Raw genomic sequence first — 24,342 nt, forward strand, 5'->3', positions numbered from 1 at the left:
TTATTGTACAACAACACACACACACAACACACAAAGTTAATATTTCTCAGGGTTGGGAAGTAACGCGTTACTGTTTTCGTTACTTTTTTCTGTCTGTAACAGTGACGAATTTAGCCGTTACTTTTACTGTTACTTCAGTTCCCTATTATTTTCTTTTTTTATATAATTTATTTTTAATTTTTTAAAAAGTATTTTGTACTTAGTATCTTATACTGTGTTCTAATAGGCACTACCAATGTTGAAAATATATAATTCACATTACATATATATACTGTAAATTTTTGGTACGGACAATAAATATTGAAATACACATAATAGAGTAATCCTGATGGAAATAAATCGTTGAAATCGCTGAAATTTCTATCAATTGACTCATTTTATTATGAATTATACTGAAATCTATTGATAAAGATTTCGTCGATTTATTTCCACCAGGGAACATTAACGTTTAAAAACAATGTTTAATCTATTATCTGTTTAATCTAAATTCTTGTAAAAATGAGTACGTTAAAATAACGATATTATTTAAGTAAAATAAAAAATTAGTAAAACTGTAGATAAGTTTAATATAGAGAAAAGCTTGTCCTATATACAAACGAGTTAGTAGAGAATTTCAAATTTGAATATTTATTTCACACACACACACACACACACACACACACACACACTTAGTATTAAATTAATTATCAGCTAATATAATTTTAAAATTTAATAACTTACTTTAGAATTATAAAAAAGAGTAATTAAAAAGTAGCGAATCGTTACTTTTGAAGTAACGGTAACGGTAACGAGTAATGGTAACGAGTTACATTTTTCAAAAAGTAACGATAAAGATAACGCGTTACTTTTTTAAGGTAACGCGCACAACCCTGATATTTCTGATAATCATTTTACATAGCTAATTTGCCATTTGGATAAAGAAGAACGAGCTAAATTATCGGGAATCACCTTTTTGGAATTTGCTTTAATTATGTAATTAGATTTATATTTATATTGAGAAGGACCCAAATTGAAGGGTTTATTTGATTTGATATTTGTTATATTCACACGAAAATAAAGTATTTTCTGTACGTCCGAACAGCTGATGTAGGCTCTGATGGGCTTTTTTTATTATTTTTGACTGATAGATTTTTTCGAGCCTCATTTTATATATTTGTTGTTCATTTTTATACATTAAAAAACGCATTAAAATACGTGCAGGGTATAAATACCTGTGATTGGTCAATTGTATCTGGTGCGTAATAAACATTGAAAATCTATAAGCACTTCAAATAAAGTAGTGTCCAATCGGATAAGCAAACAAGTCTTATCCATATTTAAATGACATAAATTACAACTTTACGTACCTATTATAATTTGATATATAAAATTATAAATAGAATCTGTTTCAAATTCTGTGTGTGTGTGTGTGTGTGTGTGTGTGTGTGTCGTGAATTAACTGTGTAAACTGGATTATAGAAGCAATATATATTATTTATATATATTACATAATTTTTAAAATACGCCTTACAAATAAGTTCATTTTATTTCTGCCGCTTTAAGATTCTTATATAACACAATTTACGTAAACATAATTTAATGCTTCAGTGGAAACAGTTCTACAATTGTAATTTTAATTAGTCTAACATTGTACTAATCAAATAGTAGTTAATTCAATTTTCTTTGGTATAGTGTAACCGATATTGCAGTTTAAATTTAACATTAGTTAAACTCTGGTTAATTTAATCGACGTTAATGAAAGCAGTTCTAGAACAGCGGACGCAGGTATGCGGGATCATAAATGTACATAAAAGCATTCGTGCGGGTGAATTAAATTTGCGGTATTCGAGAATGTTTTGAGCGAACGTAACGAGAGCGACCTGTACGTGAGACGAATATCCGGTCTAATGACTTTCATAAAATCAGAACAGACTTCTATGACCGATCATCTGAAAGACATAAAAGTCTCACGAGCTTTATTTTCTTACCTCCCATCAGTACGCTCTTCTCCTGATTACTTTCATAGCCCTGCGGGCTTTCCTGCAAGATCCATCAATCTGTATGGCGAGAGGTATACACGAATGCATCGTCCAACATTTTGCTCGTACCATCATTTTGTCGTCTTGGGAAATTTACCGATCACCTGGCAAATGGGGGGATCACTCATGTTAAATTGACACTGCTCCTTGCTTTCCATGAGTGATGTTAAACCTTTACCTAACTCATCTTTAACTTTTTGCGCTGCTTTATTTATTGAGTCTAATTCAAATTTGATTTAGATTTTGACGCTTCGTTGCCCTTTTTTTCTTTCTGAAACGCGCATTACTCGCGCGTTTATATTATAATGGAAAACGATGTATGTATAAATCAAATAAGTAAGAAAAAGGCTAATACAGTTGATGAGATTAGATTTTATTGTCTAATAATACTTTTATATGTAAATTTTAAATACACCTCTCAGTTATATTATGTTCTTACTATATGTAGAAAAGTAAAATTTTATGCATAATCAATATTTTCGGGCGGAAAATTTGCCCAAGTTTTTGTGACTCCAACAGTTATTAAAACATTCATCGTTATTATTACCATGTCCCCCTTATACTTTGAACATATTATACTCTGAACAATGCAATACTTTGAATCTCGCGATTATCAGTTCCCATCTATCTTGCTGGGAGCACCAAAACTATTTCATCAACCCTTGATCCGTGCCCCTCGGAATCTGGCGAACCATCGTTCTATGACTTCGCTCGAAGAATTTCCGTTCTATACCCACGGATTGAATAACCCCACCGAACCCTATCGTTGCAGATTCCTGAAGACCTTCTACAGGGAGTTGGGCACTCGCGATCCGCCCCATCTACCGCCATGGGCGTCCCCGCTGCCGCTCGGCACCCTCTGTCCGGCGCACTTTCAGCCGCATCTGCAGCTGGTGCACAAGAGCGAGCAGGAACATCGCCTCGAAAACATCAAGCCCGACCAGATCTTCGCCCCCGTCAGGGTGAGTGTAATTAAAATCCAATAATTGTGTTATATCGACGGCTTAAAGCACAGATATTGCACACCCAGAGGCATACAATTTAATAAAAACTTGAAGAGGATGTTTTATATGAAAATAGAGAGGTTTTAGGATAAATGAAAGTGGTACAAATGAGATATTTACATCATCAATATTTATTCTTTACGCACATCATTACGACAAAAATTCTTGGTAATATGTGATTTTATTTGTCGTATTATATTTCTAAATATAAACACAAACAAGGGACATGTTTGTGAAGAAATTTGTAGAATAAATTAGTTTAAAAAGTTAAATTTTTATTTTTTCAAAAACCGGTCGCTATGCACACACAGAAAGATAAATAACCCAGAAATACATCAAATTTAGGCAAAAGTGTTAAAACTACTGCACTGAAAAAACGATTTACTAAATCTTAATCTTAATAGGCACATATTAATACATATCTAAATAGTACTAACGATAAATAGATATTAAATACAATAAATAAATATCTTTATTTACTAAAAAAATAATAATTAAATCAAATTAATGATTTTTGTATCGAATAAATACATTATATGTTTACATTTAGTAAATATTTACTTAGAACTATTTAAACAATCATTTATTAAAATTTAGTATTTTCTTCAATGTGCATTACATCATAAGCAGATCAATGGATTTGTACGTTAAACAGATTTTCGCCTGACGGTGCAGAACACATACGAGTTTTCGCGGGCGTCGTGCTCTATCAGAAGACCGAGATCTTTCGTCGACAGCCGCGAATTTGCATGATATCGACTCCGTAATTGCGCGGACGAGCAGCAAGTCGAGTCCCGGATGTCCAAAGAAACCGCAAGGGAGTTTCCTCCGACGACTGTCGAAAGCTCGTTTCGTTGTCGTCGCCCCGTCGCTGAGCAAGTTCCCTCAGAAATGTGAAAGCCAAGTTGGTGTCCTTTAAAGTCCCAGAGCGAAAGTGAGAAAGAGAGAGAAAGAGAGGAGAGGGTTGAAAAAGTTCCGCGAACTTTCTTCCCTTCGCGATTCGCTGTCTCGAGTTCTCAATACGAGGCTGTTTGACTTCTTGCACTCTCCGATCTCTCGATGCACAGTCTCCCGCGAGTGAAATGCAATGACACTCGGAATCGGCGCGCTCGCGATTTATGGTCGCAGTTGCTTTGACTGCCGGATAGTTGTTTTGATTAAATTGCGCCGAATTGCTTTTTTCGCGGATGAAAGGATTGTAACATTAAATTGGTCAATGGTTTACGTAATCAATTTACGTAATCAGTTTTATTTGTTTTTCATTAGGTAAAAGAAAAGAATTAACGATCACGAATGAAAATGATGTATTTGTAATAGATTTGAATAATTTCTTTTGAACTCTCATTAACAATATTGATTAGCAGTTCATTAATTCTTAGTGATACATTAAAGATAGAAAAACTTATTAAATGTGTAAGGGGGTGAGTCGAGAAGGAAGGATACTGCGAATACTTATAAGAGAAAAGTTAAATAAAAATTATTAATCAATTAACGGAAGTTTTTATTCAAAGGATACTCTAGTTATACATTTATAACTTTAAACTACAATAATTACACTAGTTTACAGCAAAAAATTACTTTGGACCGGACTACGTGTTTTTTATAAATTTTTGGATGCTGAAAACAGTGCCATAAACGAAAAAATTCTAGCACGTCGGATTTTTAAGATAATTGAGGTTTAATACTTAAAAAATAGCTTTTACGGTATTTGACATCTTTTAATAAAGAAGGTTAACGTTATCTTGAAATTTCGATCAGAAGTCATGAATATATTGTGCATTCCCTATAACATGCATTTTTTTTATTTCAATAACCTTACTTTTTAGCCATGCTATGAACGATTAAAGATAGGAGCTATTTTGAATATGGTGACTCCGGCAGCGTCATATGTGTATGCGAATTAATTTCTTAGGGTCACATTTTGATAACTGTACCTTAATACTTTTATGCACAGAATTCTGAGACTAATCCACTAGTGTAATAAAAATACATCGTTGCTTAAAAAAAATGCAATTAGTAATATGCAACTACATATCTTTCATAAAACAACTCTCTCTCTCTCTCTCCCCTCTTTCTCCCCATCTTTTTCTCTCTTTCTCGTTTCCCCCCCTCTCGCTCTCTCTCTATGTGTGTGTATATGCGCATTGTTGTTGTTTTAAAATGACTTTAGCGTTATCGCATGCGCATATGACGCTGCCGCGGTCCTCATATTCGAAATAGCTCTTATCTTTAATCGTTCATAACATGGCTAAAAAGTAAGGTATTGAATTTAAAAAAATATATTTTATAGGGGATGAACAAAATACATTCATGACTCCTGATCGAAATTTCAAGATAACGTTAACCTTCTTTATTAAAAAATGTCAAATATCGCAAAAAAAGCGATAATTAAACCTCAATTATCTTGGAAATCTGACGTGCTAGAATTTTTTCGTTTGCGGCATCGTTTTCAGCATTTAAAAATATATAAGAGACACGTAGTCCGATCCAAAGTAATTGAAAAAAAAAAAATTTGTAAACTAGTGTTATCATTCATATATTATTATGTAAACTATAATTTTAAACAAGACCCTCTCTCTCTTGCTCGGAATTATCCGCCGCTACGCAGGACAATACCGCATCGGTTTTGTTAAAATTATAATTTATATTAATAATATACGCTGTTAAATTCATAATATCAAATTATATCCAATTGAGTTTTTAATCATTTCTGTAGGCCACTGCTCCTACTTAATATGTCGTTAATTTATTTAAAATAACGATTTAAAATAAACAATTTAACACATAAGAAAGTATATTAATATATTGAATTTTATTTATTATTTATTAAAAATGCATATGTTAATACGGATGTTGTTTACTTTAAAACTTACAGAAATGGATTAATTTCGTTTTTGGCATACATATAGAAGTTAAAAATAACAAAATGTTATTTAACTACAAAAATTGGATTATTATTGCTTCTTTGATATCTAACAGTGTTAAATGTTTATTAAAAATAATATCAAGAATATAGAAGGGCAAATTAGAGTCAAGTTCGAATATAATATATATGTAACACGTTAAAAATTTTTTACATTCCAATAAATTGATATAAAAATATAAATATAATTTAAAAAACTTAATGTTACATTGTGTTACATTACATGTTTCGGCATCATAATTGTGCCATCATCAGATGTTGAGAATTCGCAGAATAGAAACGCATTAAAAAGTCAATATTAAAACAAAAGGATGTATTGAACTAATCTTATAACTATATGTGATCCGCCTCTTATGTAAATCAGATGCAACACCATAGATGGAGAGTGAAAACAAATTGCTCGCAATCTGTTGGACGACCGGTTGATAGAAAATTTTTCACAATTATCGTCATGGTCCTACATCCTTCCAACATTTGATGTAGATAAGATGAGTGTTAAGTTGCTTATATCAGTCATTGAAACATGTAATGCAACACAATGTAACATTAAGTTTTTTAAATTATATTTATATTTTTATATCAATTTATTGGAATGTAAAAAATTTTTAACGTGTTACACATATTATATTCGAACTTGACTCTAATTTGCCCTTCTATATTCTTGATATTATTGTTATTTAAAAGAGTCCTTTAATCTAATTGTTTAAATGTTTATTATTGTAATTTAAAGCCAATATCTTTTGAATAGAAGCTTTTACATATAATTGATAAATAATCGCCGGCTTATTTAATTTTCTCTTTAAGTATTCGTAATTTACCGTTCTCTTTTACATTACAATTATCAAAAATATGTAATAGTACTTATCTTAAACGTTTTATGATTACGTGTTTAGTGTGATATATCGAACTATCATTGGGTGCAAGAAATGAGAGAAATATCACTATTCCAACATACTACAATAGTATCTTTTGTGTTTACCTATAGTATTCGCAATTCTCCTATTCTGTCTTATTAAGGAGAGTTTATTTAATAAATTATTATTGAAATCAAACAAAATCTCAAATTATCTTAATGTTTTAAATAAAATAGTATATATAAAATGTATAACAAATTGTCGCTTAAAAATGAGCTCATATGCACTAATTAAATCGCGAAGATCGAGATGTGGACTTTATCTTCTAAAATTCAGATGAGTCATAATATCCAATTCAGACAAATTGTTGAATGTATCCGAGTTCGATGTACACGTGCACGTACGTAGCACATCGATCACACCGAGTAATGCCAAGGGGTGAATAGTGCTTCAAGCTCCTTGCGTGGTTCTCACGTCTTGCAAACGGTCATTCACGTCCAGGCGATAATATCTCTGTTGCTCTAACTCTTGTTCTTCGGATAAAGGGGATTTTGATCGCGGCGCTGAGACGCCAATCGATCGGGCCTTCTTCTGCATCGCGTAATGAAGTATTGTTCTGTCGCAGAACGATAAGCCGTTAATATTTCCTCAAGAACTGTTGCCCGTGTTCTTTTGTCTCAGATGGAAAAGCCAACCGCGATGATAATTCCTACCGGAACGCGAGAATTAAATCTGTACTTTGTTTTATTTCTTTTCATCGAATCTTAAAATCGTTTACATCGATACTATAATTGTGAGCAAAACACACAATAGTTTTTGAAAATATACATATAATGCATTAACCACACGGAGAAAAATGTACAGTATTATATACACTAGAATTCTAGTGTATAATACTGTACATTTTTCTCCGTGTGGTATCTATACGTGCCTATACTTATAAAAAATTTTATTTACATTTCTGGTAAATGAGATTGTCGTATGATAATCATTCTTACTTTATTGACAACAATTTTTTCTTTAGCATTGACAAAATTTACTTTACTGCATTGTAAAATATAATAGTTCTGAGAGTAATTGTTTGTGCTCGTCAATCTTGAAAATAGTACGATTTACATTTACTAAAAGTATAATTTACTTTACTGAAAGTATAATTTATCTTACTATAAGATAATATAGTCATTTGAAATAACTACTATAATCATAATGTACTTTTTATTTTAAATCTCTGATATTTTTACTTTTAGGCAAATAAAATTTATCACAAATTCGGTAAAAATAGTCAGAATATTTTTACTAGTCTTGTAAGGTATCCATTTCTAAATTATTTTTCTCCGTGCATGAAAAATAATTATACAAATGAAAATAACGATTATGAAAATATAGAACGATCGTTTTACATTACGACAAGAAAATTTTTCAGAATTATAAATATTAATAAATTAAAACTAAATTAACAAAATCATGATCAAATATTATACAAAATCTTGTATAATATTTATCCACTATATATAAATTAATTTAAAGTTTATGAAAAAATATGATTGTTTAATTATTAATCTAGTTACTTATATTGATGAAATCTATTTAATTAATCTGTTTATTATTTAATTTATTATTTACGTATAAATTAATAAAAAGATACGTATCTGAGAAAACATATGATATTATGTTATTGAAGTAAAAAATCGATCAAAAACAATATTCCTTGTGCTATTTTAGATGAACTCATTGTCATTAATATTCTTTTTCTCCTAGTAAAACCCGTGTCTCTTGTTCGTTACTTTCAATAAATATATATCGTATCACGACTGTGTAACGTAAAGAGCCACAAAATGCAGACAATGTGCCACGTCGCCCGGAAACGTTTGCGTCGAAAAATGAGCCTCATAACCGTCGGGACATACGTAGGATATGTAGGATATGTAGGAAAGAAAGAAGATGCAAGCACATAGACCGGGCTTGGGAAACCACATACGCGCACCGGCGGCACGGGAATGAATCCGCATCGTAAAACCGATTTGTTTCCACCGTGAAAAAGGACGAAGATAGAACCACTCTTTAGGAACCTTACAACCGCCAAATATATTTGCGTCTGCGGTTCGTCATGCACTCCAATTTTCCCGACTATCAAAAATTAAAGAACTGACGCAAAGAAAGATTGTGCACGTAAACGCAAGAAGAGACAAAAACTTCAGAAAAGAAACCCTTTTTCGATAATATTGTACCTAGGTAATATTGTAGTATTTATTTAAAAATATTTGAAAAAAATCTTAAATTATTTCACAAGTACGATTTCTATGACTTTTAATGTGAATTGTTGACTTGGTAGGGTAAACTAGGGTATTATGGCCATTCGGAAAAGATGGCCATAGGCCATAATTTCTTCAATAATTGATAAATAGTGCATTTTTATATTCTTAAAGATAATCAATATTTACTTAGTAGTTCATATGAGTACACTATTCAAAAAAAATAACAATATTATAAATATTTATCCAATATTTTTTCTTTCGACTATCTACAAAGTTTTGCACGCGTCTGCTAAAAACTGTTATAATGCCTAATAAATTACAATTAAGCTGCCCTAATCAACATTACATACACAATAAAAGTACGTAAATTGCAAAGTGACCTATAATTAATACTTTTATTTTCACTATTTATTTATAAATACTATGGTTATCTTTCTTAATATCACACACACACATGGCTATCTTTTCCCTAAAAATCAGATAAGATGGCCAATGCATATTTGTAATATTTTGATAAAATTAAAGTTGTGTTAAGTATTTTCTCTTTAATTTCGGTAGTATTTGTTACTTTAAGCTTCAGTGAAAGTAATATCCCAAATATTGTTAAAAAGTAATAAGAAATAAATGTATGTTTTTAACATTTTAAAAAACTATGGCCATCATACCCGAGTTTATCCTATATAAAATATTTTTCATATAAAATATGTTTTTAAAAATATAGATAAATACGATATAAATACAGTAACTTTTTTTTATTATAAACAAAATATATATTTTAAAGTAATGTTATTTTTAAAAAATAAAGTATAGTTTTTTAAATATAAGCTTCGTAATATCATGTGTTAAATTTTATCAAGTTTTTAATTGATATTACATGGACAATGGCGCATATATAATACATTATCTCACGATTTTTCCATATTTTAATAAATAATGCAAGCAATTGTTTCTTTTTTACATAATCAATTTTGAAGCGTTAAATGCATGGCGATTATATATACGTTACATATATATTTTAAAACTACATCATTTGGCAAACATTTTTTATCTTTTTTTCGCTATATAAATAGAACGTGGTTTGTTCGTTCGGGAATATGCGTTCTCAAATTTATCGAAGTATTCGTCGATAAAACCGATGAAGAATCAGTGTATATTGCCAGTAAAACCAACACACGAGTCCCTGAGAACTGGACATATCTCGTGGAAAAATCCTGTTGCCGTTCACCAGGTTGCTGGAATCAATACTTGAAAAAACGAACGATTAAGACTCTCGAATCGAGCTGTTTGTCAAAGTTTTCAACAAAAATATCGACACAGCGTCGACTTTGTTTATTTCACAAAAATACAATCATCGTATTCGATTTTCATATTGTTAAAAGATTATGGCGATCGCTCACGACATTGTGCGATTATTTTTATTATTATAAATTTGCATGCAATAAAGGATCGAGTAACGCGGTCATTGTTCGCTAATGGACATTATACTCGAAAATTTACTCCTTTATGTAATCCTAAAACTACATCATACAGCAATTTTAGCAAAATATAGATGAAAAATATTTTTTTAAATAGGAAAAAAATCAGTCGATTTCGATAAATTAAAAGAGCGTGGAAAATGAATAATTGAGATTTGAGATCACTAATAAATGTGGTCTCGCGATATGAGAGCAACGAAGAGAAATGCGCTAGGATATATCACCCTCATAAATTTCACGTAATCTAAAAGTAAAAAATACACAAAATTACATCAAAAGCGTCGATGTTATGGATAGGAGCTACTAGGTTTGCATTTTATTATTTCAGAGATTTTTCTGCGGAGAAGCCGACGCCGCGTTTGTATATTCCGTCGGTTTGCGCGGTCGGATCGATGATAGATCGATGGAAGGAAAGAGGACGATCTCGCCGATGTGGAATCGATGCACGTCCAATCGCTGCCTGCCGTTTCCGATATATGCTAGGACGTATATCTGAAAACGTCGCGACCTGGCTGGCACGATCCCGCAGCGAATCTTTCCCATCGCGTTTCTTTCCACGATATGCTCGCGAAGAGACACATCGCTCCTGTGAAACGTCCTTCGCTTCCTGTATCACTGTCTCTTTAAATTTCCCGCGGCGGGATGAAGCGCGATATCTCTTGCGTATCGCATGAATACGGCGCGTACCGATCTTTTTCGCTGAGATTTGTGGACGTACTGCTATCGTTTTCAACTCATTCTTCACGAATTTATTGTTGCGTCTAATTGGATCACCAGAGAAAATAATTGGCACTGACATACATATGTTGCATTAATATAAGTATTTATTGTTGCATCATAATTAACGAAGGTAATGATTATGCAATGTAATAATTTAATATGATAGTATGTATTAAATATATATTAATTAAGAATTACATGGAAATTATATACATATATAGTTTCCATAATTCACATTATATCTAAGTGATACATGATACTATAATTACAATACAATTTTAATTTTATTTACACGCGAGTGAAAAATGCCGTATTTAGTCAAAGCAATTCTCCATGCCTAATAATATGTATGAATTTATATGTACAATTTCCAGTTTAAGCAAACTGTGCGCCTATTATTTGTCGGTTTTAAAACACTGTCCTAAATAAAAATTTTCCAAAATGCTTATTTGCATCAATAATATTAAATCGTTTGTCTTTAAGTTATTTTACTACTTCAGCTTGCTTTGAACTGGAAATTATAAAAAAACTCCCTTAATCGAATATGGCATCTTTCATTTATATGTTTCATCGCATAGTCGATTTTTCGCTTAATATTGTTTAAATTTGATTTCCTTTTTTTAGAATTGCAGTCGAGGAAATGAAAATAATTCGTTTCTATAAAAGTGTTTATATAAAAATTCCAAGAGCACACGTTGCTATCTTGAAAAAATGGCCTTTCTATTGCTACAGGAAATCAACGATTTCATTAAATTATATTTGAATAATCCACTTTGACCCTCCTCACGTAATACAATAATGAATGTCGTCTGCCTTCAACATGCCTCCCCATTGCGGTTTATCGAAGAATATTTACGAGCGTGTAGACTTTCTAATCTCCTCGGAAACGAAGGATTTATCGCCCTGTATCCTTCCAACGCGACCGTTGCTGACGCACTTCGCATCCGTCGTTTCCGCGGGATATTTTCCTCGCCTGCTCCTCGTTTCTAGGCATTCGAAATTGGTTGCGGCTGGAAGTGGCCGGAACAAATGCGGTCCTATCAAAGGATTGATAGGTAGATCCCGTATGACGCAGGAATTATTCTGCGGCGGATTATCCGGTAACGAGCTTACGATCCTTCATGCATCTACGTTGTTGCATTATCTCATCAAAAACCCGCGTCATGCTATCGACGTTTCGTTAATCCCTTTCGGTTAACGCTTGAATCAATTAATTTCAATTGAACGTCAGTCGAACGATTGAACTCGTCTTTCTTAATAAAAAAATGTTTAAGATTTGATAATATCAGTTTGATAGTAAAGAGATGATAATATACTCCCATTTGAAAAATGACACAATTAAAAAATATGATTTTCGAATTATTGCTATGAATGAGAGTTAAATAAAGATTATTCTATCAATCAGCAATAGTAAACTAACTTAACTTTAGTGTCCGTCGGCCAAATAGCACTTCGTCGTTTTTAAGGTTTTCAAAGAGATCATATTAATATCTTCTACAAGAATGCATGGCAATTTTGAGTTGTGTCATTTTTGTAAATAAAAATGAAAATCTTTTATAAAGAGTTAAGATTTAGAGTTAAAATAGTTTTGGTCGAAGTTTAAAGAAGAAATTGTTTTATTTTGAATTTAGTCATTTTAGCTGATAAAAGTAAACTGTTTACGAAAAAAAAATATTTGGCTGCTCCAGCTAGAATGATCGCTATTTCTTGTATTTGATAGAAAATTATGTATTATACGGGTGGAATTTATAGCACGATATTCTATAACAATTTATGCAAGAAAGTTTAGATCTCATAATGAAATACGAATCATTGCTAAATATGAATCACAGTCACAGTCATCTGATTGAACGTTACAGAGAGACTTTCTTGATAAATTTGACGAATGGTTCAGATATAAATTCTCTCTCTGTCATCTATATTGATTAGCTACAATATATATCCAATATCGCAGTGCTAACTATTTATCAATTTTAACTAATTTTTCGTATCTAGATAATTTTTTGCTTTAACCGTATGATTATTTTTTTCTATGTTGGTGATCTTTTGAGTTGTTCCATTTTTAATGAGAATTATTCCGAACTTGTTATAATTTTCTAGAACATCAAAATCATCTGAAAAAGAATAACTTTTAAAGGTTGCCATGTGAAATGAAAATGACTTTTAATTATATTTTTAAGAGTGTATTCTTTTTGTCGATTTATTAGTCAATAATTTTTTATTAAATTAAAAAATAGATTTTCCGCTTTTCTTAAAAACATAATTTTCTGAATTGTTACTTTTGTAGTAAGGAACAATTAATCTGCTAACGATTAATCGCAATCCTTCTGTACATATACCTCTAGGCCTTTTAATATTTTATCAAACACTAATATCTAACATTGAAGACAGTGAGAACATTAAATTAAGTAACTCAAATTTTCTTTGAATAAAAGTATTCAAATTTTAAACCAGGAATCTCTAAATCTCTCTCTCTCTCTCAGGCAGTGAATTGGTGATAATATTTGAACATCTCCTGCATACGTGTACACGTTCATACATCGGTGTATAGATACAGGTGTATTGATATAGATATGCTTTATGTAATAAAAGTTTCATCAAATATATATTTTATCAGTTCAAAATTGTTTGGAAAGCACGCCTATACAATGAATGTACTCGTATCGTACTCTTTTTCATCCGCCAATATTCCAATAACCGGATGTTGCAATCGTACCCTGTATAATGGCCGGCGCTGTTATCCATCGACCGACAGATTGTGTACGCCGCGCGCGACCGGATCGATTATCGCTGACAGAGTGAATGACCGGCAAACGCTGCGTGTTCCACGTACTACGGATTACGGTTATCGATTACGAGAATCGAGATACTGCTTACCGATATCGATTGTCGATCGTTCGCCACCACCATTGACGGCACGGCGATCTAACCGTCGGTTAATGGCGTTGCCCTCAGCGCTATACGATGCGAAACAAACGTGGTTTAATCGCCTGCTCCTGCTAATCGTTTGCATAATGCTGTAACTACAACGCGTAATATTTTTGCTTCCTATTCGAGCATAATACGAATACACTACTGTCCTATCAGGGATTGTTCTATATATTGGTGGCAAGTGGACAGATAGCATTACTCCGCTCGATATTTGTTGTTAGAGATCATGTCGGAGTTCTGGATATTTCACGACTATCGAGAGCAAAGAGCTGTTTGCAATAAGGCTGCAGATATAGGTAACACGAATATAGTAATGTGAAAATATACACAAATATAATAAACCCTTTGCAATGAAATAGTGCAGCGAAAAACCTGTAATTAACTTGAAAAAACTTTGTTAAAAATATCGAAACGTAACAGAATTGGAAAAAGTTAAGCCATTTCTGAAAAATCTTGCAAACGGACAGTCAAACGAATGGACGGTCAGAACAGCACTATGAAATTATAAAGTAGTTTACTATGCTGCACTATTTACACGAAAGGGACGATTTTACTAAAATATCTAAAAATGTAGATGTAGATCTGAAAATAATTTGGTGGACCATCAAAATAATTATGTAGAAAATTCAAGCATATAATATGCAATGCTGTAAAAAAATTTCAACATTCTAGTAACAATTTTGAGCTTTTTAATAACACGAGGTGTTAAAAGAACTTCAATTCGAGCCTAATAGGATCGAAATTTGAGAAAAATTCGCAACTTCACAAAGATAAGCGTTCAAGAAACGTATCAATTCTTGTGGGGAAACATTTTGTCATGTTATTTAATTGTACAGATTATAAAACGTAGTGTTGAACATTGTGATCTCACGTGTGACAGGCGATAAGGAAGTTGAAAGTTACAAAATCCCAAATGACGGTTGATTTATTGAAAAAGATTAGAGGTTCGCGGAGAATGTTTAGATTCTAATTAGCTCTGACTGGAGATCAGGAATTCAAGAAGAATCCGAGAAGTTGATTACGGAGAAATGACTAAATTTTTTCCCCTTATTTTCGCACCATCGATTAAACGGAAAGAATTTTTGCTATATGAAAAAACTATTACTTTATAATTCATTATATTAACTCTTTTTATATTTCTGCTTTAGTCGACTAGTCTTCTGTGGTCTACGTAAATGACGCTTGTCACGAGTTTGCTTTAGTTAATTCACAGCATTTTTTATTTTTCCTTTACACGAACTCTGCATAATATATTTATAACGCTGTCGTGTTTTGTTATGTGAAATTTAAATTAAACACTAATGCTACATGTTTGTTTTCTTCTCATCCGCTGCGGGAAATGCTCCAATTTATTTTTTTGTTGAAAATTTTGAATAATTGTGGCAAACAATTTTTTTTAATTTAATCAACAGATCAGGGATGGGTCAAGTATTTTACACGAATTTACATTCTAAATCAATATATCGTGACTATAATATCTTAATTATAATAATCAAAATATATGTTGATTTATAATACCTTATTGTAATTACAATACTTTGATTATAATAATGATTAATAATAATAATAATAATCAAATTTTGATAAGTGCATAGCGATCGATATTTTTTTGCCAGAAATGTTAAACTTATCTTTCTAACTTTTATTATTACATGTTATTCATATGAAACAAATTATGATTTCCAGCTGAGCGACGGTACCGTATCCGAGGCGCCGCGACGCGTCGCTATCGAGGGTGGCCCCGGAAGCGGCCGGACAACTCTCTGTTTGCGACTACTGCATCAATGGGCGACACAGAGCGACGGTCCCGCTTTGGCGTTTATTGTTCCGCTGCGCGAGCTTCGCGGCAGCCCCGTCCTAAATTACCTGGCGCGAGAATTGTTCCCAAGAACGGCTGCGTTGGGCGATGCAGTTGCCCAGGTATGGCGTACTTTGCACCTGATGGAGGACCGCGTACTCTTCGTCCTGGACGGTTACGATGAGTGCGTGGGCGGCCGAGCATCACTCGGCGATGCGGCCGATCTCCTAGAAGGACGATTGTTCCCGGACGCCAGGATCCTGGTCACGTGCTCGCCTAGTAACTCAACCGCCCTCGCACCCTTGGTTCAACGCAGAATCCATCTAGCCGGTCTTGAGTGGCCGCACGTTGAGCGGCTCTGCGTGGCCTATTTCATTCACAACGACATCGCCGAGAAGGCCTGCGAGTTTCTTGAAGCGCTTAATGTGCAACCGCAATCCGTCAGGCAACTCGGCCAGCATCCACTCGGTTGGATCATGCTCTGCTGCTTGTATCAGGTAGGATTTGTAACTAGAAATATCGGATGTCTGCTAGTTACAATGCGAAGAATTTTAATTAGAAAATTACGTCTCTTATTTCTTAAAAGAAAAATATTAACAGATCGTATAAAACTTGTAACGAAAATAAAAAATTTATTAGATTTATAAAACATCGAATTATTTATATTAGATAGTTTTTATTAATTTTATTTAAAGACTCACGTGCGCTAGAAGCATTATCTTTAACGATAAAATAAATTTAGCAATGAATTTTTATTTTTACATAAATTATTTTTACGTAAATTTATTTTTAATAAATGTATTTCTATTATAGTTTAACAAAACTGATTTTTTTAAAATAATGTCTAAGTGATTGTTTTTACATTATTTATGTATATATACACAACAGTCTTATTGTGACTATAAATTTTTTTTCTTGGTATATCTTTTGGTTCTCTTTTGGATCCAGACAGCGTATAACGTAGAGAGCCCTAGAAAATCCTATAGAAATGTCCTGATCCACGAGCATGATTTTGCTTATCAGGACTCCGGAAATCTACCGACCGAGACAAGCGCCCTCGTGCAAGCAGCGGTGAAGTGCATCGTGAAAAGGAGCTTAGACCCGCCGATTCCCTATAACGAGGAGATTCCAGGCCATTGTAGGAAGCGTCTCGAGGACTTCGGCAAGGTGTCCCTGGCTGCCCTAAGAGAGGGCAGATGCTGTTACACGGAAGCCGAGCTAAGGGCACGAGGTGGAGGCATCGAGGTCACTCGACTCGGTTTTCTCACGAGGGGACTGACCTTCGGTCAAAGACGTAAACCAGATCTTTACACGCCTATTCATATGGCAGTGGCAGAATTCCTGGCGGCGTACTATCTTACTTCGGTGGCGCAATATGCCAACATCCTGCGCCGTGAATTGGAGGGCCTACCCTCGGGCATCATCGGTCATTTAGCCGGCTTGCTGGGTCCCAAGACCCACTTGATTCTGAATCAATTATGCCCGCTGGAAGTGCCACCCAGAGCCGTGTTCTCGTTGTTGAAGGCAGCCGGCGCGTCGGATGGCAACATCTCAGCGGTCTGCCGACTGGTCGGCGCGGGCCCTGGATTCGGGCCCGCGCCCAACGAACGTCCTCCGGCTCCATTGGTGCACACGTCCCCTCTAGAGCTAGAAGGATGGGCCAGGATCCTCGACAGTCCCGCTTGCACGCTTGAGGCGCTCGAAGTGGTGTTCCAAGTCGAACGTGGATCCGATCCAAGATATCTAGACGATTTCTTCGATGCGCTCGCCGGCAATGAGAGCGTCAAACTCGTCAGGATCACGTCTCTGTTGGGACAGGAGTTCCCTGCAGACGAAGCGCAGCGATTGGCCGGACATTTAAAGAGTGTGCTCGGTAAAAAGAAGCTCAACGATTTCGAGCTTGTCATCACTTGTCTCGAAGAGGCGGCCCATGATAGGTGAGTCGTTTTACAGATATACTCACTTGCCGAAGCGAACTCTAAACTTCCACTTGTCGCGATCTCTCCGAGAATGGCAAGTTCCAAACAACTAGTAAGATTGCCTGTTAAGCGCGCTTCAGGAGAATAAACTATGTTCAACGCGCCAGACGGGTTTACCGGGTTTACCGTCACATAATTGAATTGCTGAGATTGGCAGGAAGCTCGTATAGTATTTTTACCTTGAATTTTTTGCTTATCCGCTTAATTATTTCTATAAGATATCTTATAATCACCATACAGTAGTGTTTAATAGCGTATTCTGAAGATAGAGTAAAAAATTCTAATGTTGTGAAAATATTGAAGTTATAATAGTTTTTGAATTATCAAATAACCGATCATATAACTGATAATGTCACTTAGAATTTGCGAGCTAAAGCTCGTAGTTACACAGACACGCGTCTTACTAAGAGATAATAGATTGATGGACATGTCTGTGTAACTACGAATCTCATCGCGCGAATTCTGTATATTAGGATTTTTTATTCTATTTTGTCTCCAGAATATGCTATTAAAATATTGCACGATAGTTGTGAGACTCCCTCTATATTTCCTAATTTTTTTCCTTTTTCTTTTACTACCAGTTTTATTGCCATTTCACTGCTTCTTTTTACTTACTTTTCTTTTTACTTACTAATCTTTTATTTGACCGCGATTGAACTTTCACCTAAAGTTCTCGCGCTATTGTTCCATAGAACTTTTCAATTAACAATGAAACACAACGATGACTTTCTACATTGAAAAGTACGGGACTATTTTACGGGGCGACTTATCGCGTGGATCCACTTGCGTGACTCAATAGCTCGAAGGATAAAGAACTAGCGAACGTGTCGGCATTATTGCACCTCAAGGACGCTCGATATGGCGTCATCGATAGCTTCGACGACGACGAAGAGTTATTACAGAAAGTCTGCTTGTCTGCTCGGTCATATAGAGGTCATAGAGGTTGGCCAGGACAAACGGCCAATGAGGATATTTGCTCTTTCCGTGAAAAGAAGTGCAAAAGACGAGAGAGCGAACAGAGATCTATATTTAGATTGCTACGTTGAGAGATAAAGTAAAAGAATACTGTTAAATTTTATAGGGTCAAATTAACTTAATGTGACTACTCAATAATATCGTTATTTTTTACTAAAACAATGGTTATATTTGAATGACACTATACAGTATCAATTTAACATTATATAGTGTCAAATTTAATTATCATTTTAATTAAAAATAACGATATATTTAGTAGGAGCAGTGGCGACTTACATTAAGTTAATTTGACCCTATAAAATTTAACAGTGAAGAAAGACAAATAAAAGGAACAAAATTAATGAATAAATTTTAATCTTTATATAGATGGACGTAGATCTCTGTACTTACATCAAGATTTGTATCGTCCAATGTAAAAAAGAAAAAATCCATAAATAAATCTCTATTTAAAAAATAATGAATTACTTATATTTAGCATAAATTACAAATTTGAAATAAAAGGTTTTCTAGAATTTGTGATGCGTACACTATAATTAACATTTTCGTCATAATCAGTATACATTGTCTTATATTTGTAACAATTGTAACAACCATAAATTTTTTAAATATTGATCTTTGGCTGCACCCTCGTGAACATATAGTATAAATATTATCAGGATTTACTATTAAGCCCGGTGGCCACCCCCAAAATTTCCATCAGGCTCGCGCGATTCCCACGGAGACGTCAAAATTGAAAAATTTGTTTTGTCGCGCAGCGAAGGGCGACGAAAGGGTCCACGGATATTTGTCTTTGCCCGAAGGGAGCGAAGAAACGGCAGACGTGGAAAAAGCGTGTTTACCTTGCGAGAATCGAGCGAATATACATTCACATACTTGCGCGCTTGGCTCGCTCACGAATGAGAAAACTTTTGCCGAGAAAGACCACCTCGATCTGCGGTTTTTAACCCATGAGAAATTCAACGACCGCTTCATAATGAGAACTGTAATAATTACAGCCTGGGTACCGCGAAAAAAATTGGTAAAAGTCATTATCGTCAATCTTCCATAAATTAAAATAAAAATAATCATCACTTTATATTAATTTCTTTCCGTCATTAAAGAGTGATAATTCGTGGCTCCCTAGAATGAAAGATTTACATTGCTGAATTTCCGTGCTCTATAAATGTGTGCCGAGTGCTATCTACATTACAATAATTAAACTACTGAGTTACTTGATATCATGGACGGCAGCATGGACGAAGATTCATGCATAAACTTTTTTCGTTTGCGTACTCCTACATTTTTCCCGCTGCTTCATCGAGCGTAATAAGATTATTTTACGCATCTGCGCGCATAACATCCATGCAATTGCATTACATAGCACGCAAAGGTACTTCTGAACCTTTTTGAGATTTTTCGTTTATGTTCTTTGCAGTAGATTTTAATTTCTTGTTCACATTACCGTATTTTCACTAGAACTTTATCGATTTCTCTCATTTTAAGCACGCATTTGGGCGTCGTTCGACTATTTCAAGCTTTATGTTTTTCGATTCTACCGAGACGCTTTAATTCTCCTTTTCTCCGTGTCCCCGAGGAGACGGAGAAAGTATTTCCACGGGCGGGTTCGTGATATTCGATTCACCGATGAACTTGCCGTTGTGTCGACCTCGAATTTAAGATGAAGCAAACGTGCGGAATTCGAAAAGCCGCCGATTCATTATTGTTAGAATATGTTATTCGCAATTGCCACTTGACTCGTCTATTAATTTTTAAAAATATTAGTTAAAATGTCTATATTTAAATAGTTCTCTCTAAATAGGTTTATGAATTAATTTATTATTGTCTTATTTTTTTCTATTTTCTTCTTTCTCTGTTCTTGATCTATCTTATTTATTTTAGTTTAGATTATTTTTTAGATTTTTAACATATCTGTATGTGTTTTGTTACATACGACTTAATATGAAACGTATTTAATTATATTTTACATAAATATTACCATTTTGTGAACAGAACGCAAAACTATCTGATTTTTTATGCGTAAAGGGTTGCAGCAGTGACGATATTATCGATACAGACGTATAAAAATCTCCGAATTGACTGAACGGCATCAGAAATTCTTTTTGAATTGAAGTAAACGCAAAATTAGGAGAGACGGAGTAGTTGACTTTGAAATTTTAAAAAAACTAAAATCTAAAATAAAAAATTAAAAACTTACGTTTTTTAATTCATAGAGCTATCACCTGAAATAAAATGTTTCTTTAATATAAAAGTTCTGTAGCTCCTATAGAGACAAAATGACGTTGCACCACCTGTCGGACTACAAAAACGAAAATACTGAGTTTATGAAACTAAGATTAAAAGTTAAAAAAAGATTTTATTTAATTTTAAATTATATGTATGTTTAACGAAAACTTAAAATAAAAATGAAAAACAGCGGTATTTGTGTCTTATAGCAGTAGATGTTAGATCTTGCTAGCTGCAATATATTAGATAAGGATAGATGTATGCAATTGAATGAGACAAAACGATATAATGTAAGAAATGAATTAAAGATATTATTATTATCGACATTTTAAATTTAAAACTAAAAAAGTCTGTCTACTGTCGACATCGATCAAGTTCGATCGTCCCTTCAACATCCCCTTAAGAATTCAATCTCGTTCAACCTCGAAATCAAGAGACACCTTTTTATCTTTATTGGGGAATTTATTTTCCAGACAACATATAGTTTTTGTTGAATTATGTATTCTGAGCGTGGCGCGAATTCCCGTTTTTAGCGCGAGGCAAAGAAGAGCATTACGAATGCGCACAGCACATAACAACAAGAATGTACTCTCTGCAAAGAGTGCGGGCAATAACAAGTTCTCGAAAGAAAGCTCAGTGGAAAAAGAGACGAAGGCAGGAAAAGAGTAGAAAAAGAGTCACAACGGAAAATTAAAGAAAACGACGAGACACGTCGCGAACTTTAACTTGCGACCGGGCTTACTATCTCCCCTTTTTTACCCTTTCGCGCTCTCATTGAATCTCACAGCCTCAATCCCTCTGGTTTTATCCCGTTGCCTCGAGCTTTTCCTTGGGGACTTTCCCTTCGCCGTTATACATATTACGATTTTATTCTTCACTTCGCTACTTTCTTTACATGAAAAATTTAACATCTCCCATAAAAATGTAAACAGATTTTTAATTGCTGAACCAAACCAGATATATCGAACCGAAATGCTTTTGAAATGATGTCTTCAATCCAAACATTTTAGATTACAAATAACTTAGATCTGATTGGCGTTTAAGGAATTAGTTGTAAATCAGGTAATCATATTTTCCAAATATTTACAACATGGAAAATATTTTCCGAATCTTCTTTCTCTCCTTATTGTATTTGATTCTAAATGCGATTACGCTCACAAAAGCTGAGGGCTTTCGTTCACTCTGCTTTCGTCATCGGTCTTTTCTGCCAACCCGAATATACAACTCCTCTCGCGAAGTCTCTTCAAACTCCACGAGAGTAGTATCTTTTCCGCGATGCAACTGCGAGACGGAGGAATAAAAGGGGACGAACATCTACCATTTGCCTCGGAGAAACTCTCTCGACGATGTGCGGCAGCTCATTGTTTCGCGTCGAAACGTTCTCCTTGTTTCAGTTCCACCTTTACCAAACCCTTTATGCTTCATTCAATCGCTTTTCCGTAACGTAGGCCGTCACTTTTGTTCTCATGGCGCGAGAGTCAATATTCCTGTCTATCTTTTCTATTCGGACGAATCGATCGGGCCATCGTCGCTTTGAATATTCCTAAAGAGTTCATTCTTTCCGGATATTACTGAAGCTATCATACGCTGCAAGATAAAAGCCACAATCGAGCACAACATGATCTTATCAACTTCAATCTTCGATCTTTGCGTATCTATCGTATTTTATCTTATAATGATATTTAACATTCGCAAATTTTTATATTCTTTATCCTTTGATTAATCTATAATTTTTCTCAAACGATTATATATAGAAGATGTTTAATAAAAATGGTAAAAAATACACTTAACCAACAATAAAGTAAAGTGTAATTTATTCTCTCCTTCTAAAATAATTATTTGGGAAATAATTTACATTGTATAATCTTTCAGCTATTTAATATATAACGTTATCCGAAATTATACTTTCCTTTTAACTCTGTTGAGAAATTAATAAATTAAAGAATCTTATAGCCTGTTTTTTTTTTATTCGGGCAACCAAACGAGATACGGAGTGAAATTTTTGAAATTTGCGATATTTTATCGCTTGTTTGAAGCCAGTTACCATGCAAAGTGGCATCGTGGAAGTTCTCCCTCTTTTCCTCCCTTTTTGCGTGAAATGCGGTGGATTATCACGTTTGCTGTGATGCGCCTTCTAAGGTGTTTACGAATTCTTCCCGCGTACTTTCCGACGATGTCGAAAGCCAGAGCAAATACTCGATTAATATTACGATCCACGTTACGAGAATGTTGCCTGCCATTTTCGCAACTGCACTATTAGCCGTCCCTCCCGCGCTTTTTGCGAATACGCCGCTTGCGCGCTTCACCCGCAATTCTCTCACGTTTTGAAGGCGGAACGGCCAATTCTGCGCGAAAGCTTCGAAAAGCTTCGGTCGCAATAACGTAATTCGCTATAAAGGAAAGGCAAAAATCAAAGTAAAAGAAAGCGATGAAGAAAAGATAATGGGAAGAAGCAGAAAATATAAAAAAAAAACGATTGTATAGAAAAAAGCGAATAATACAGATGGTAAAAGAATTAAAAGAAAAAGAATATATGAAAGAGAGAAAACTCAAAAAATGAGAGGAAGTAGAATGGAAAGAAAAATATATCGAATTTGTTCATACACGCGTGTAATCCGGAAATTTGCGAATCCAAACACTATGAAAATTTTCAAAAAAATTAAGTAAAAAATTATTCATAAGTTTTTATTTTAAACAATATCTTGTGAAATAATAAGAGTTTAAATATGTCCAATTAGTGTATTTACTATTGAAAAACTCTCTATAATCTTATATTATTTGATTAATTATCTATATATTTATTTTCCATTATATATGTAACATTTGTTCGTTGTTGCAAATTACTATTACTAATTTATATTAATATTAGACCGCGCGACGACATGAAGAGCATAATAACACGTCGTCTCTGAATAATAGGAAGGTGTGAAGGAATCCTTCTTGTTCTCCTCATCTTCGCGGAGAGAGAGAAGTTCTAAACGCTAGTTAGAACTTACACTACTGACTTGGGCCAATTTTCGAGAGCCGAGAGTAATCGGGATGTGCAACGCCAGCGTTCTCTCCCGCTCGCTCGTTGTCGGCTTACCACGCGCGAGAAAATCCAGGCTTTCGCCTAACGTTCCCCAGAGGAGCGTCGGGACTTTGCATAATGCGTATCTACGCGCACGCCAGATACGCTGGAGGAATA

The 24,342-nt window shown here is 34.1% G+C and overlaps 1 protein-coding gene across 2 annotated transcripts in view; it reads left to right on the plus strand.

Annotated features, from left to right (window-relative positions):
- Positions 1-24,342, plus strand: part of LOC108765743 (uncharacterized) — a 150,704-nt gene that overhangs the window by 69,048 nt on the left and 57,314 nt on the right. For both annotated transcript variants that reach the window (XM_018514588.1, XM_018514596.1), the window contains exons 4-6: positions 2,791-2,980; positions 15,867-16,475; positions 17,002-17,915. In XM_018514588.1, coding sequence (XP_018370090.1) covers positions 2,791-2,980; positions 15,867-16,475; positions 17,002-17,915 — 1,713 coding nt within the window. The remainder of the gene's footprint in view (positions 1-2,790; positions 2,981-15,866; positions 16,476-17,001; positions 17,916-24,342) is intronic.

The sequence above is a fragment of the Trachymyrmex cornetzi genome, unplaced genomic scaffold, assembly GCF_001594075.2.
Source record: "Trachymyrmex cornetzi isolate Tcor2-1 unplaced genomic scaffold, Tcor1.1 scaffold117, whole genome shotgun sequence".
Classification (NCBI taxonomy): domain Eukaryota; kingdom Metazoa; phylum Arthropoda; class Insecta; order Hymenoptera; family Formicidae; genus Trachymyrmex; species Trachymyrmex cornetzi.